The 12244-nt window shown below is 46.4% G+C and overlaps 1 protein-coding gene across 9 annotated transcripts in view; it reads right to left on the bottom strand.

The window, feature by feature from the left end:
- ankrd26 (ankyrin repeat domain containing 26) overlaps window positions 1-12244 on the bottom strand; it is a 167376-nt gene that overhangs the window by 133014 nt on the left and 22118 nt on the right. For all 9 annotated transcript variants that reach the window (XR_011936562.1, XM_072485232.1, XM_072485228.1 and 6 more), the window contains exons 4-6: window positions 11582-11688; window positions 2309-2446; window positions 1122-1258 (exon numbers count right to left, since the gene is read on the bottom strand). Coding sequence is in view for 8 of the 9 variants with exons in the window: in XM_072485232.1 (XP_072341333.1) it covers window positions 1122-1258; window positions 2309-2446; window positions 11582-11688 (382 nt within the window). In the remaining variant the exon portion in view is untranslated. The remainder of the gene's footprint in view (window positions 1-1121; window positions 1259-2308; window positions 2447-11581; window positions 11689-12244) is intronic.

Raw genomic sequence — 12244 nt, 5'->3', positions numbered from 1 at the left:
GCTCCACCCTTCCTTTGTCTAATCTCTAATTATTTTATTTGTTTATAAAAAAACTTGGGTTCTCTATTATGTTAGATGCTAAACTATTATCATGTAATTTCTTTGTTCTTCATATCCATTTTAAGTTTTTTATTTCAGAAATGTAAACACTCACGTGAAGAGCTATAGTTAGATTGGTGAAATTAACAGAATAGTTCGAAGTTTCTTGTTACAAATGCTCTCCATTATCCTCCATCACTACCTCCCCCTCAAAATATAATACTGAAAAACAGGCCAATTAAAATTTTAATATAGCTTTCTCAGAAAAATGGCCATCTACAATAGTTTTTGCTTTGTTCCAATAGATATAAACTAGAGATGTTAGTAGCACATTAGAACTCCACAGAGAACTGCGATGATCAATATTCTTAAATGACTCAAATTCCAAGACGAAAGCACTCAAGACCGAAGAGTAATGCAGTACAAAATCAGAATCCATTAGGTATCGATTTTTCCCAGTTCACATGCCTTCAGATCAGCATTCTAGTTGATCTGGAATGATGACTAAGGAATTGTTGCCAAAAATGATTGACGAAAGCAGTGTCTTGTTTTCAGTGACATCAGGTACTCACTCACTCATATGACTAACAGTCACTTACAGACATATACAAAGTTGGTAGTCAGCAGAAAGTTAAATTTTTACATATAATCAAATATTACTGGAAAGTTCAGCTTGGGTCTTGCACAAATCGATGCTCAGCCACATTTTTCTATTTGATATATACTTGTAACATGTCAATCGATAAACGTAATGGAGGGTCTCTTGCAACATTTCAAAATATTATACTTTGCTTGTATTTTCAAAAGGGAAAACAAAATTTACCGTTGAACTCAAATATGATCACATTTAAATTATTTTCCACAAACCAGTTCTTGCATCAAACATTCATAGCTATACATCTGCAGCTACTTTTAACACAATTTGACATACATGTCTTACCAAAAACAGTCCATGAGCGATATTTAAATTGCTGTGCCCATATCTTCAATAAACTACAGTCTAAAATATTCTAGTCCACAATGCAGAAATATTTTCAAAACATTTCAACATATATGTTTCTGCATTTTACTTCCAAACTCACCTTCTTTGTCTGTGGCTGGTCCTCCAAGTGCAAAACCTACTGCAGCAGCATGTTCCCCTTTCACTTTGCTTGCTCCATAGTATGGTGACTGATGAAGTTTCTTTTTTGTATCATGCTCAGTGATTAGATGTGAACAACTGGATAAATCAGATGGAAGATTTTATTTAGACAAGAACCTCCCAAATGAAAACAAAAATATTTTTGCACAACTTCGCTTTTTCAAAAATGGAAATATTGTTAATTAATAAAATAATAATTTGTAGGCAGTGTCTCAATATTACAAATAAAAACAAATTTACAGCTGTTTCATTCATAGAATCATAGAAGATATAGCAAAAAGATCATTTGGCCAGCTTGCTTGTGCCGGTTCTATAAATGATCTATCCAATCACTACCTTGCCTTTGGCCCTTGTGGGGACCATCCCAGTATAAACTCAGTTGGCCACTTTCCACCTGCCCATCACAGCCAGGTCCCATCTTGTGTTCGTTAAGACTTCCCTCGTTCAAGATCACAGGCTGAAATCATGCCCGACCTACCACAGACCCGTAAATGTAACAGGAAAGACCATTCAATGCATCTGCCCTCATAATTTAACCCTTTAAGTCGGTATTATTCTGGTTAACCTAGTCTATATAACCAATCCTTAACACAAGTGCCCCAAATGGGGTCCAGTCAAAGCTCTGTATAACTGAAGTATAACTTCCCCTTCTTTTATATTCCAATCACCTGAGATAAGGTTAACATTCTATTTGCCTCTTGACCGCTGTACTAAATTTTTAAAAACATATTTGGGCATTCACATCCCTTTGTTCCTCCACAGTTGCTAGTCTTTCATCATTAAGAATATATTCCAATTTACATTTCATGGATTCAAAATGGATGAACTCACACTGAACTGTATTTGCCATACGTTTGCCCTCTCACTGGATATCCACATATATGCCCTTTCCAGTAGAGGTTCACGGGTTTGAAAATCAACAGAACCTGACCGAGCACCTCCCCACATCAACTGCCAGAAGTACTGGGAATAATTGCTGCGCGGGTAAGATTAAAATGGCTTTGCGATCTGGTTTTATATGGAGACATACAGATTGTACCATTACAGATTAGCCCTCAGGCACGTTAGTGATAACCTTGCCATGCCAATGCCACTGAACATGAATAAATGAAATTGAAAAATCCATACGCATGGTGTCCATTCATCATTGCATGATCTTCAGCTGTCCATCCTTTATCTTCTTTTAAAGAAACATCCGCATCATAACGTAGAAGTAACTTAACCAAACTAATCTGTCCATTACTTGCTGCAATCATCAAGGCAGTTCTAGAAAAAAAAATAATACAATCATTTGTATTATACAATAATACAATAATTTACAATCATTGCCCTAGGTCATATATTTGAATCATAAACCATAACTAAAAATATATTCCTCTCTTTTACGGCTGCCACAACAGCTAATTGTTCTTTTGTTCCTTTTGTTCTCAGGATTGAGCTTTTAAAGTATTTGAATGTTTAATTCCTTGAAGTGTAATCAATGACTCATGCAGACAATTTGTGTGATATCAGTGACCACACTGATTCCTCCCCACCTGGCTGCAAATTGATTTAAGACATCTCCCACGTTTGATGTGAGATTGTCATCAGTACTGGGTCAAACACTCTCTTTGATATTATGGAACAGTCACAAAAAACTAGCAATGCCATTTCAACTTGGCAACAAAGCAACTTACCACAGTGGTCGGGCTTACCCATTGATCCATAACATCGGATAAAAATTTTACTGGTCTTATTTACAGCAACCCAATAACTCGAACTTGAATAACAAATTAACTTTATAAATTTAGACAAGGAAACAGAAATCTCACCAAACTGCAGAAGATTCAGTGGGACTGCAAGTGTGTATTTTGAAGGGATCAACTATAGACTAATGCTGTAGTGAGACTGGTGACAACCTTTGACCCTGAAGCACTGTCAATAAGGAAAATTTGTAATTACTTTAAGATGTCTGGGGTTTCTGTGATTGTTTTTAAGAATGTTTGAAAATGACTTTTAAGAGTTTACATCAATTGTAATAGGGTCAATTGTAATTTTTTGGGGGATAATAAGAAACACCAGTCCATGTGACCTGACGAGTCTTGACCTGGAAGTACACCAATAGGAAGTTAAATGCAAAAGCCGGTGATTCAAAGGAGAACTGAAAACACAAATGAAAGCCCAAGGCAGAAGATGAACAGTACACAAGTACAGACATAAAGAGAAAGCACACACAGACAGAAAAAGGAATACAACATTTTGAGTGAGAGGTCATGCAAAGCTTCCTATGAAAAGGTTTTCTGTTTGATAGCAAGATAGATAAAATTGCAGAATCACTTGGGACATCAACGTAGAGAGCGAGCTAAAAGGGACTGAATTGCAAATATCAGTGCAAAAAGCTCAGGGATGCAAAAGAGCTGAGAGCTTGTATCAAAGGATCAGACCATGAACTTGGTGCGTTGGTTGGAAATCCTGCAAAATCAGGATTGACATGACCTGAGTGACAGTAAACATGCTCCTTATTGGTGTTAATCATATCTGGGAATCTCAGAATTGTAGGAAATTGTAAGTATGTTGCTTAATTCAATTCTGATGTTCCGATTAATATGTTGTTTTATTTGTGGAAATACTCTGAAATGTAATAGTATTAATTGTAATGTTTGCAATTGTGAGAAGACTAAAGGGTTAACATTTTTACAAAAAACATGCTTTCCATAGAGAACTGCTACTACCAATTTTGGTGCCAAAGAGGATATTGGTGTCGTATGGACGTCAAAGGGCACAAAAATATTGCTAGTGAATCTGGGATAGATGGTTGGACCTCCTGTAGGCAAGATGTTAGGTTGCCAAGTCAGATAAAGGGCGGGGGCTATGGGCAAAACTGCAGGAAGACAGACCTAGCCAGGGTATAAAGTAGGGACATACTGGAGGAACCAGAAAAGGCAAGATATCACAAAGAACTTAAGACAACATCACTTGTGCCCATAGATCCCTACAGTGCAGAGGAAGGCCATTCGATCAGGTTTGCACCGACCCTCCGAAAGAGCACCCTACCTAGGCTCACTCCCATGCCCTAGCCCCGTAATCATAGAATCATAGAAGTTTACAGCATGGAAACAGGCCCTTCGGCCCAACCAGTCCATGCCGCCCAGTTTTTACCATTAAACTAGTCCCGTTGCCCGCACTTGGCCCATAACCCTCTATACCCATCTTACCCATGTAACTATCTAAATGCTTTTTGAAAGACACAATTGTACCCGCCTCTACTACTACCTCTGGCAGCCCATTCCAGACACTCACTACCCTCTGAGTGAAGAAATTGCCCCTCTGGGCCCTTCTGAATCTCTCCCCTCTCACCTTAAACCTATGCCCTCTAGTTTTAGACTCCCCTACCTTTGGGAAAAGATGTTGACTATCTACCTTATCTATGCCCCTCATTATTTTATAGACCTCTATAAGATCACCCCTAAGCCTCCTACGCTCCATCTCGTAACTCTATCTAACCTGCACATCTTTGAACAGTAAGGGACAATTTAGTGAGGCCAATCCACCTAATTTGCACATTATTTTTTTAAAGAGCGAAACAGAGCACCCGGAGGAAACCCACGCAGACACAGGGAGAATGTGCAAATTCCACACAGTCACCAAAGGCTCGAATCAAACCCGGCTCCCTGAGGCTGTGAGGCAGCAGTGCTAACCACAGTGCCACCGTCCAGGCAGCTTTGCAGGGGAGGCCTGATGGTGGGGTGGAGGAGGTGCCTGATGGGTTGGGTGAGGGTGGCAGGGCTGATTTTTAGGGGGGTGGGGGGGGGGGGGGAAAGAGGTGGGCTGACACCTGATGGGGAGGTGGGATGCGTGGGCAGGATTTCTATTGTGAGCAGGGGGGCCCTCCGATGGATTCGGGACACCTACGTTACATACCCTCTTGACCTACCACGTGGTCCACCACGTTAGGGCTACACTGGAAAATAATTGCATCAATCCATGCATGCCTGAAGGGGATGCGTGGAGAATCTGGTGCCAGCCCATTATTAGAATGCAAATGTGTTCAAATACACATTGGTGTGTCACTCGCTGCCCCCAGCAGGGGGCCAGAGTATCGGAACGAGACTTCTAGCCCAGCGCTCAACTCTCCATCACATCGACAACCCCACTAGCAGCGGTGGAGAAGCCACCCCAAGTGCCATAAGAGGATCTACTGAGCAATGTTTTTGGAAATGGCGACCATTTGTCTCTTTAAAAAGTTAATTACTGTCAACTGTTAACTTTACTGTTTTATTTATATCGTTTTTTTTTTTGTTTGACTGTTTATTGGTGGGTGGGGTATTGCATTTTGGTACGATATTGTACTTGTTTATCTGCTCCTTTCCTCTTTTGGAAATCAATAAAAATTATTTACGAAAAAAATAATTGAATTGGAAAGGCTATGGAATAGCACTTCGAGCCACATTTATGTAGAGAGTTAGAGTGCTTGCAGTTCTCTTAGACTGTTGTATCAACTATTTTACCTTTTTATTTAAAGTATTTGCCTGTAATTTATGTTTAATTTTCATTGGCTCTGATTCATATTGAAGTAAAAGTTCCGGAAAAGGATATCGGGCGTCATTCTCCGACCCCCCGCCGGGTCGGAGAATGGCCGTTGAGCGCCGTGAATCCCGCCCCCGCCGAAGTCTCCGGTACCGGAGATTGGGCGGGGGCGGGAATCGGGCCGCACCGGTTGGCGGGACCCCCCGCTGGATTCTCCGGCCCGGATGGGCCGAAGTCCCGCCCAGGAATTGCCTGTCCCGCCGAAGTAAATCAAACCTGGTATTTACCGGCGGGACCAGGCGGCGTGGGCGGGCTCCGGGGTCCTGGGGGGGGCACGGGGCGATCTGACCCTGGGGGGTGCCCCCACGGTGGCCTGGCCCGCGATCGGGGCCCACCGATCCGCGGGCGGGCCTGTGCCATGGGGGCACTCTTTCCCTTATGCCTCCGCTACGGCCTCCACCATGGCGGAGGCGGAAGAGACTCTCCCCACTGCGCATGCGCAGGAAACTGACAGCGGCCGCTGACGCTCCCGCGCATGCGCCGGGAAACTGACAGCAGCCGCTGACACTCCCGCGCATGCGCCGCATTTCCGCGCCAGCTGGCGGGGCGGAAATCCCTCCGGCGTCGGCCTAGCCCCTCAATGTTGGGGCTAGGCCGCCAAAGATGCGGAGCATTCCGCACCTTTGGGCCGGCGTGATGCCCGTCTGATTGGCGCCGTCTTTGGCACCAGTCGGCGGACATCCCGCCGTTGGGGGGAATTTCGCCCCTCATGTTGATAATGTGTTCATTTGGGGGGTCACTCTTTAAATTTGGTCATTTTGATTTACAGTTTCCCCAGGGAATGGTAACAGACAGTCTACATAATACTCTCCATAAACGGAAAGGATGGTACCCTCAAAAGTCTCAACATTCCTCAATCCCAAACAAGGTGACTGGAGGTCTTCCGGTAGCAGCCATGGAGTGAGTGGTCACACACAGGGGGCGAGATTCTCCGACCCCCCGCCGGGTTGGAGAATTGCTGGGGACTGCCGTGAATCCCGCCCCCGCCGGTTGCCGAAGTCTCCGGCACCGGATATTCGGCGGGGGCGGGAATCGCGCCGCGCCGGTTGGCGGGCCCCCCCGCTCGATTCTCCGGCCAGAATGGGCCGAAGTCCCGCCGCTAAAATGCCTGTCCCGCCGGCATAAATTAAACCACCTACCTTACCGGCGGGACAAGGCGGCACGGGCGGGCTCCGGGGTCCTGGGGGGGTGCGGGCGCGGGGCGTTCTGGCCCCGGGGGGTGCCCCCACAGTGGCCTGGCCCGTGATCGGGGCCCACCGATCCGCGGGCGGGCCTGTGCCGTGGGGGCACTCTTTCCCTTCCGCCTCCGCCACGGTCTCCACCATGGCGGAGGCAGAAGAGACTCCCTCCACTGCGCATGCGCGGGAATGCCGTCAGCGGCCGCTGACGCTCCCGCGCATGCGCCGCCCGGAGATGTAATTTCCGCGCCAGCTGGCGGGGCACCAAATGCCTTTTCCGCCAGCTGGCGGGGCGGAAATTCGTCCGGCGCCGACCTAGCCCCTTAAGGTTGGGGCTCGGCCCCCAAAGATGCGGAGCATTCCGCACCTTTGGGGCGGCGCGATGCCCGTCTGATTTGCGCCATTTTGGGCGCCAGTCGGCGGACATCACGCCGTTTCCAGAGAATTTTGCCCCTGTTGCTCAGGCTCGAAGCCGTTGGGTTAGGCACTTTATACCCGTAAGTGGGGTAGCACCGGCAGGCAAGTGGTGCAGAAAGTGTAGAGGAAAATTGGTATATCTACTGGCTACCAACCCCGGCAAAAAACATTCAAAGACCTGACTAAGGAATTGGTGGGGGACTTGTGGCGGAGGAGGGAGGATCAACACCGGTGGGAAAGACCCAGATGGAACAGTTGATAACCTTCTTCAAAGGTGAATTTTGCAGCAGTGGAAGGAGATGCATGGGACTGATCGAAGGCCATCGAGGGAGCAGTAGCACCTCTGCGAGGGTCGATGCACCGTATAGAGACATGCCGTGAGGCACAAGGGGCGAAAATACGAAAGGTGGTGTTTGACCAGAGCAACCGGATTGTGGAGGCTGAGCTCCGGGGGACTTATGCACGTTGCTGAGGGTGAAAGTGGAGGAGCAAGAAAACAGGTCCAGACGGCAGAATCTACGGATTGTGGAGCTGCCAGAAGATGTGGAAGGAACGAGTGCCGCAAAATATGTGTCGAGGATGTTGGCCAGGCTGGGTAGCAGGGAGTGCCGGACAATGCCCCAGTTGTGGACAGGGCTCATGGGTCTTTAAGGCAGAGGCCGAGATTGGGGGAGCCACCGCAGGCGGTGATTATGCGGATGCACAAATGTGACATGGCAGAGTTGGAGACTGAGCATGGTCATGAACGAAGAGGGGGGCCATCTTGGATGGGCCTGATTTAGGGTGGTCTAAAGAGGAGGCAGTGCCTGAGGGGATGATGACAGATGGCAGAAGGGAGTTGAGGCGTAGGCCTCTGGTAAGAAGTGGAACGTGGAACGTATGGGGGTTAAATGGGACGGTTAGGAGGTCCCAGGGTTTTGCGCAACTGAGGAGTTTGAAGGCAAAAGAGGTGATCTTTTTACAGGAGACGCACCTCCGATTGAAGGACCAGGTTAGGTTGAAGAAGGGATGGGTGAGACAGGTAGTCCACTTGGGGTTTTGACTCAAAGTCACGCCCGGGGGGGGGCATTTTGTTGAACAAAATAACGGGGTTTGTCGGGCCCAAGGAAGTACGGGACGGGATTTTTGGGGGGGGGGGGGGGGGGGGAGCGATGTCTAATAATGAATCGGGTGCTGGAGGGGATGCAGGTGGTGCTAGTTAATGCATATGCGCCAAATGGGTTGACGGGAGTGGTTTTCTGGGAACAATTCCTGATCTGGATAGTCACCAATTGATTATGGGTGGAGATTTTAATTCCGCAATGAAACCGAGGATGGATAGTTCAAGCCTCAAGTCAATGAGGTGATTGAGGGTGGCTGAGGAGTTCGGTGGGTTTATGAAGCGGATGGGAATGATCGACCCGTGGAGGTTTAAGAACCCAGGAGGTACTCCTTCTCACACATGTATACTTGTGTACTTGAGAATTGATTGCTTTGTGGTGAGCTGGGTGGTGTTGTTGGCGGTGGTGGGGGCGGAATATAAAAGGAATTGTATCTTCCGATCACTCACCACATTGTCTGGAGGTGAGGCTCATCGAGGGGTAGGTGCAAAGGCCAAGATGGAGGTTGGATTTAGTTTTGTTGGCGGATGACGGGTTCTGTGAAAAGGTGAGGTTGGCGATCAGGGAGTATGTGGAAATCAATCAGAATGGGGAGGTGTCGGGAGCCACATTCTGAGAGGCATTGATGGCAGTGGTCTAAGGGGAGATTGTCTCGCTCAAGGCACACAATGACCGGAGGAGGGAGGAGCATGGATGGCTGTTGGATGAGATAGAGGAAGCGGAAAGAAGTTATGCGGGTGCCCCTACTAAAGAGTTGCAGGCAGAGGTGTTGCAGGGGCATTTCTATAGGTTGACGACGGGGAAGGCAGAGGGGAAGGAGGCCGAGGAGGGTTCAATATGAATATGAACGAGCCGTATGCTGGCCCATCAGCTGAGGAGACAAGCTGCGCCCAGGGAAATTTTAAGGTGCGAAAGGAGAGGTGAGAGGTAGTCTCAGCGCCGGGGATATAAATGAGGTGTTCCAGGGGTACTATGAGAAGTTATATAGGGCAAAGCAGGGTGGAGAGGAAAGGGATATGGGGTGTTTCCTGGACGGATTGGAGTTTCCAAGGTTCGAGGAAGATGAGGCAGGCATTGGAGGTGATTGATAGCATTAAGGGGATGGTCGGGGAAAGCTCCAGAGCTGAATGGCTTTCCGGCAGAGTTCTGTAAGGTGTTTGCAACGGAGTTGGCTCCACATTTGTTGGGGATGTTTAGTGAGGGATTGGAGAAGGGGGGAGCTGTCAGTTACTGATGCAGGCATCAATCACGTAAATCCTGAAGAAGGGGAAGGATCCTTTGGGAGTGTGGGTCATATAGGCCCATTTTGTTGTTGAACACGGACATGCAGGAGCTGGCTAGGTTGGTGGTGGGAAGGATGGAGGCTGTGTGCTAGGGGTGGTGGCAGAGGAAAATATGTGTTTCGTATAGGGCAGGCTACTCTACAGTAACATCAGGAGGCTGTTAAATGTAGTTATGACACTGTCGGTGGATTGGGTGCCGGAGGTTATTGTTTCTATGGATGCAGAGAAGGCTTTTGATCAGATGGAGTGGAGGTATTTATTTGAGATCTTGGATAGGTTTGGATTTGGCCCAGAGTTCATGGCATGGATGCGCTTCTTGTACGTAGCTCCAGTGACAAGTGTGGTTATGAATGGGATGAGTTTGCGGACTTTTGTGCTGCATAGAGGTACGAGACAGGAGTGTCCAGTGTCACTCCTGGACTTGTTGTTCTGCACTAGCGATTGAGCCCTTGGCGATGGCCCTTAGGGGATCAGTGGAGTGGCAGGGGATAGTGAGGGGGAGCAGAACGGTGGGTCTCACTGTATGCAGACGATCTGTAGTTTTTTTGTGTCGGACCAGCTGGAAAGTATGCGTAGGATCATGGGAATATTGAAGAAGTTTGGGGCCTTCTCTGGGTATAAGTTGAACATCGGAAAGAGTGAGGTGTCTCTGGTGAACGTGGCGGAGCTGGAGGCCAATTTGGGGATGTTGCCATTTAAGGTAACTAGGGAAAGGTTCAGATATTTGGGGATTCAGGTAACGAGGGAATGGTTACGATGCACAAGTGGGTAGGATTGGGGACATGTATGGGTGATTGAAGCGGGGAAGGGGGGGTGCAAGTGGTGAGGATCAAGTGCAAGTGGGAGGAGGAGTGGGGAATAGACTGGCGGCTGTGGTGTGAGGCAGCGTGCAGGGTGAATTCAACCTCAACCTCCTCTTGCGCGCGGATGAGCTTAATTCAGTTCAAGGTAGTGCATAGGGTGCATACGAATCGGGCAAGGATGGGTGGGTTCTTTCAAGGGGTGGCCGAGAAATACGGGCCGTTGTCCAAAATTGTGGTGGAGGTCAGGCCGGACCGAATGGTGGCAATCTTTGGCCTATGGGAAATTACAGAGCTAATGGAGGGGAGGGCCGATGTTGTGGCCTTCGCTTCTCTAATTGCCCGGCGAAGGATCTTGCTGAATTGGAGGTTGGATATACCACCGAGGGACCTGTATGACTTTATACTGTTGGAAAAGATCAATTTTGAGTTGAGGGGGTCAGGGACTTCGAGACATGGAGGAGGTTGTTTATGACAATGTTTGAGGAACTGGTCGTCGATTTAACACAAGTTTGTAATAAAATACATTAAGCGAGCTGACTAGGTGACTCGAATTTCTAACACTTACTTTGTGCCAGTGAGCCACATGCATTACTTTCCTGCCTCTCATCCCTTAATTAACAATGAGGAGGATGTAAACGTGCAAAGTTCAAAGCTGTTACCCGTTGCAAAATGAAGAAAGGTATTACACTGACATTTGTTTCTGACATCAGAAGCTAAACTTTCTTCATGATCTCTGGTGGTAGTTCCAATATTAAAATTAAATGCTTGGAAGAGCTAATTATTCTCAATGAATGGAATCAAATGCACATTCTCAAAAAAAAGATAGAATTTGAGCCATCAGATTCAATTTAAGCAATGGAATGTCTCCTCTTGCACTCTCTTGTACACATGAGCTCTTGTTGCTGGCAACCAGAAAGTACAGCATAGCAACAGCAATAATCAGTGCTTGATAGGTATTACTTCAATTCCATAAAGAAGTAGGTAGCAAGATATGCAAATTTTGCACAAACAAGTTCTTAATGCAGCAATTTAAGTCTTAGTATGTAAACTGTACCTCCCAGTTTTGTCCTTGGCATTGACATCTGCTCCTTCTTTAAGCAAAAAGTCCACTATTTCTTGATGATTCTCAATAACAGCCAACAGCAAAGGTGTACAACCATCCTTTTAGAAACAAAATTTATTCAAATCATTTAATTACTACAGCAGAATAATTAGCAATTTCACAACTTATCGATATGTTAAGTCAGTTCCACATATTATCAAAATGAGCCCTTATTTGAATTTTAAAAAACTTTGCGGATTAACCTAATGATAAAAGATTTTAACATGTACTTCTATCTTACAACTTCACAATGTTGGGGCACTTTTCATTAAAAGTTGTCATACAAAATTGCATTTTGACAGAACTACTTACAAATGTATTTTTGTTCATGTTTGGCATATGGAGGTATAGTGATCACCATATGGACCGTTGCTCGAGGTTTCCACCATTAGAGGCCGGCCATACAACGCAGCCCATGTGATATCAAGAAATGGCTGAAAGCACTGGATAATGCTTTGGGCTGCTGCAGCATCTAGCTGTAACACTTGAAGATGTATGAACCGTAACTAGTTGTGCTTCTAGCCAAACTACTGTTACAACACGGACATGCAACAAGATGATGAATTCCCCAGGTATGCCCTTCTCACAAAAATGCAGGGAAAAATCCAATCTGTC

This window comes from Scyliorhinus torazame, chromosome 19 (assembly GCF_047496885.1).
Source record: "Scyliorhinus torazame isolate Kashiwa2021f chromosome 19, sScyTor2.1, whole genome shotgun sequence".
NCBI classification, from domain to species: domain Eukaryota; kingdom Metazoa; phylum Chordata; class Chondrichthyes; order Carcharhiniformes; family Scyliorhinidae; genus Scyliorhinus; species Scyliorhinus torazame.
The sequence above is the reverse complement of the archived record's forward strand: the minus strand, read 5'-3'. Positions and strand labels throughout refer to the sequence as shown.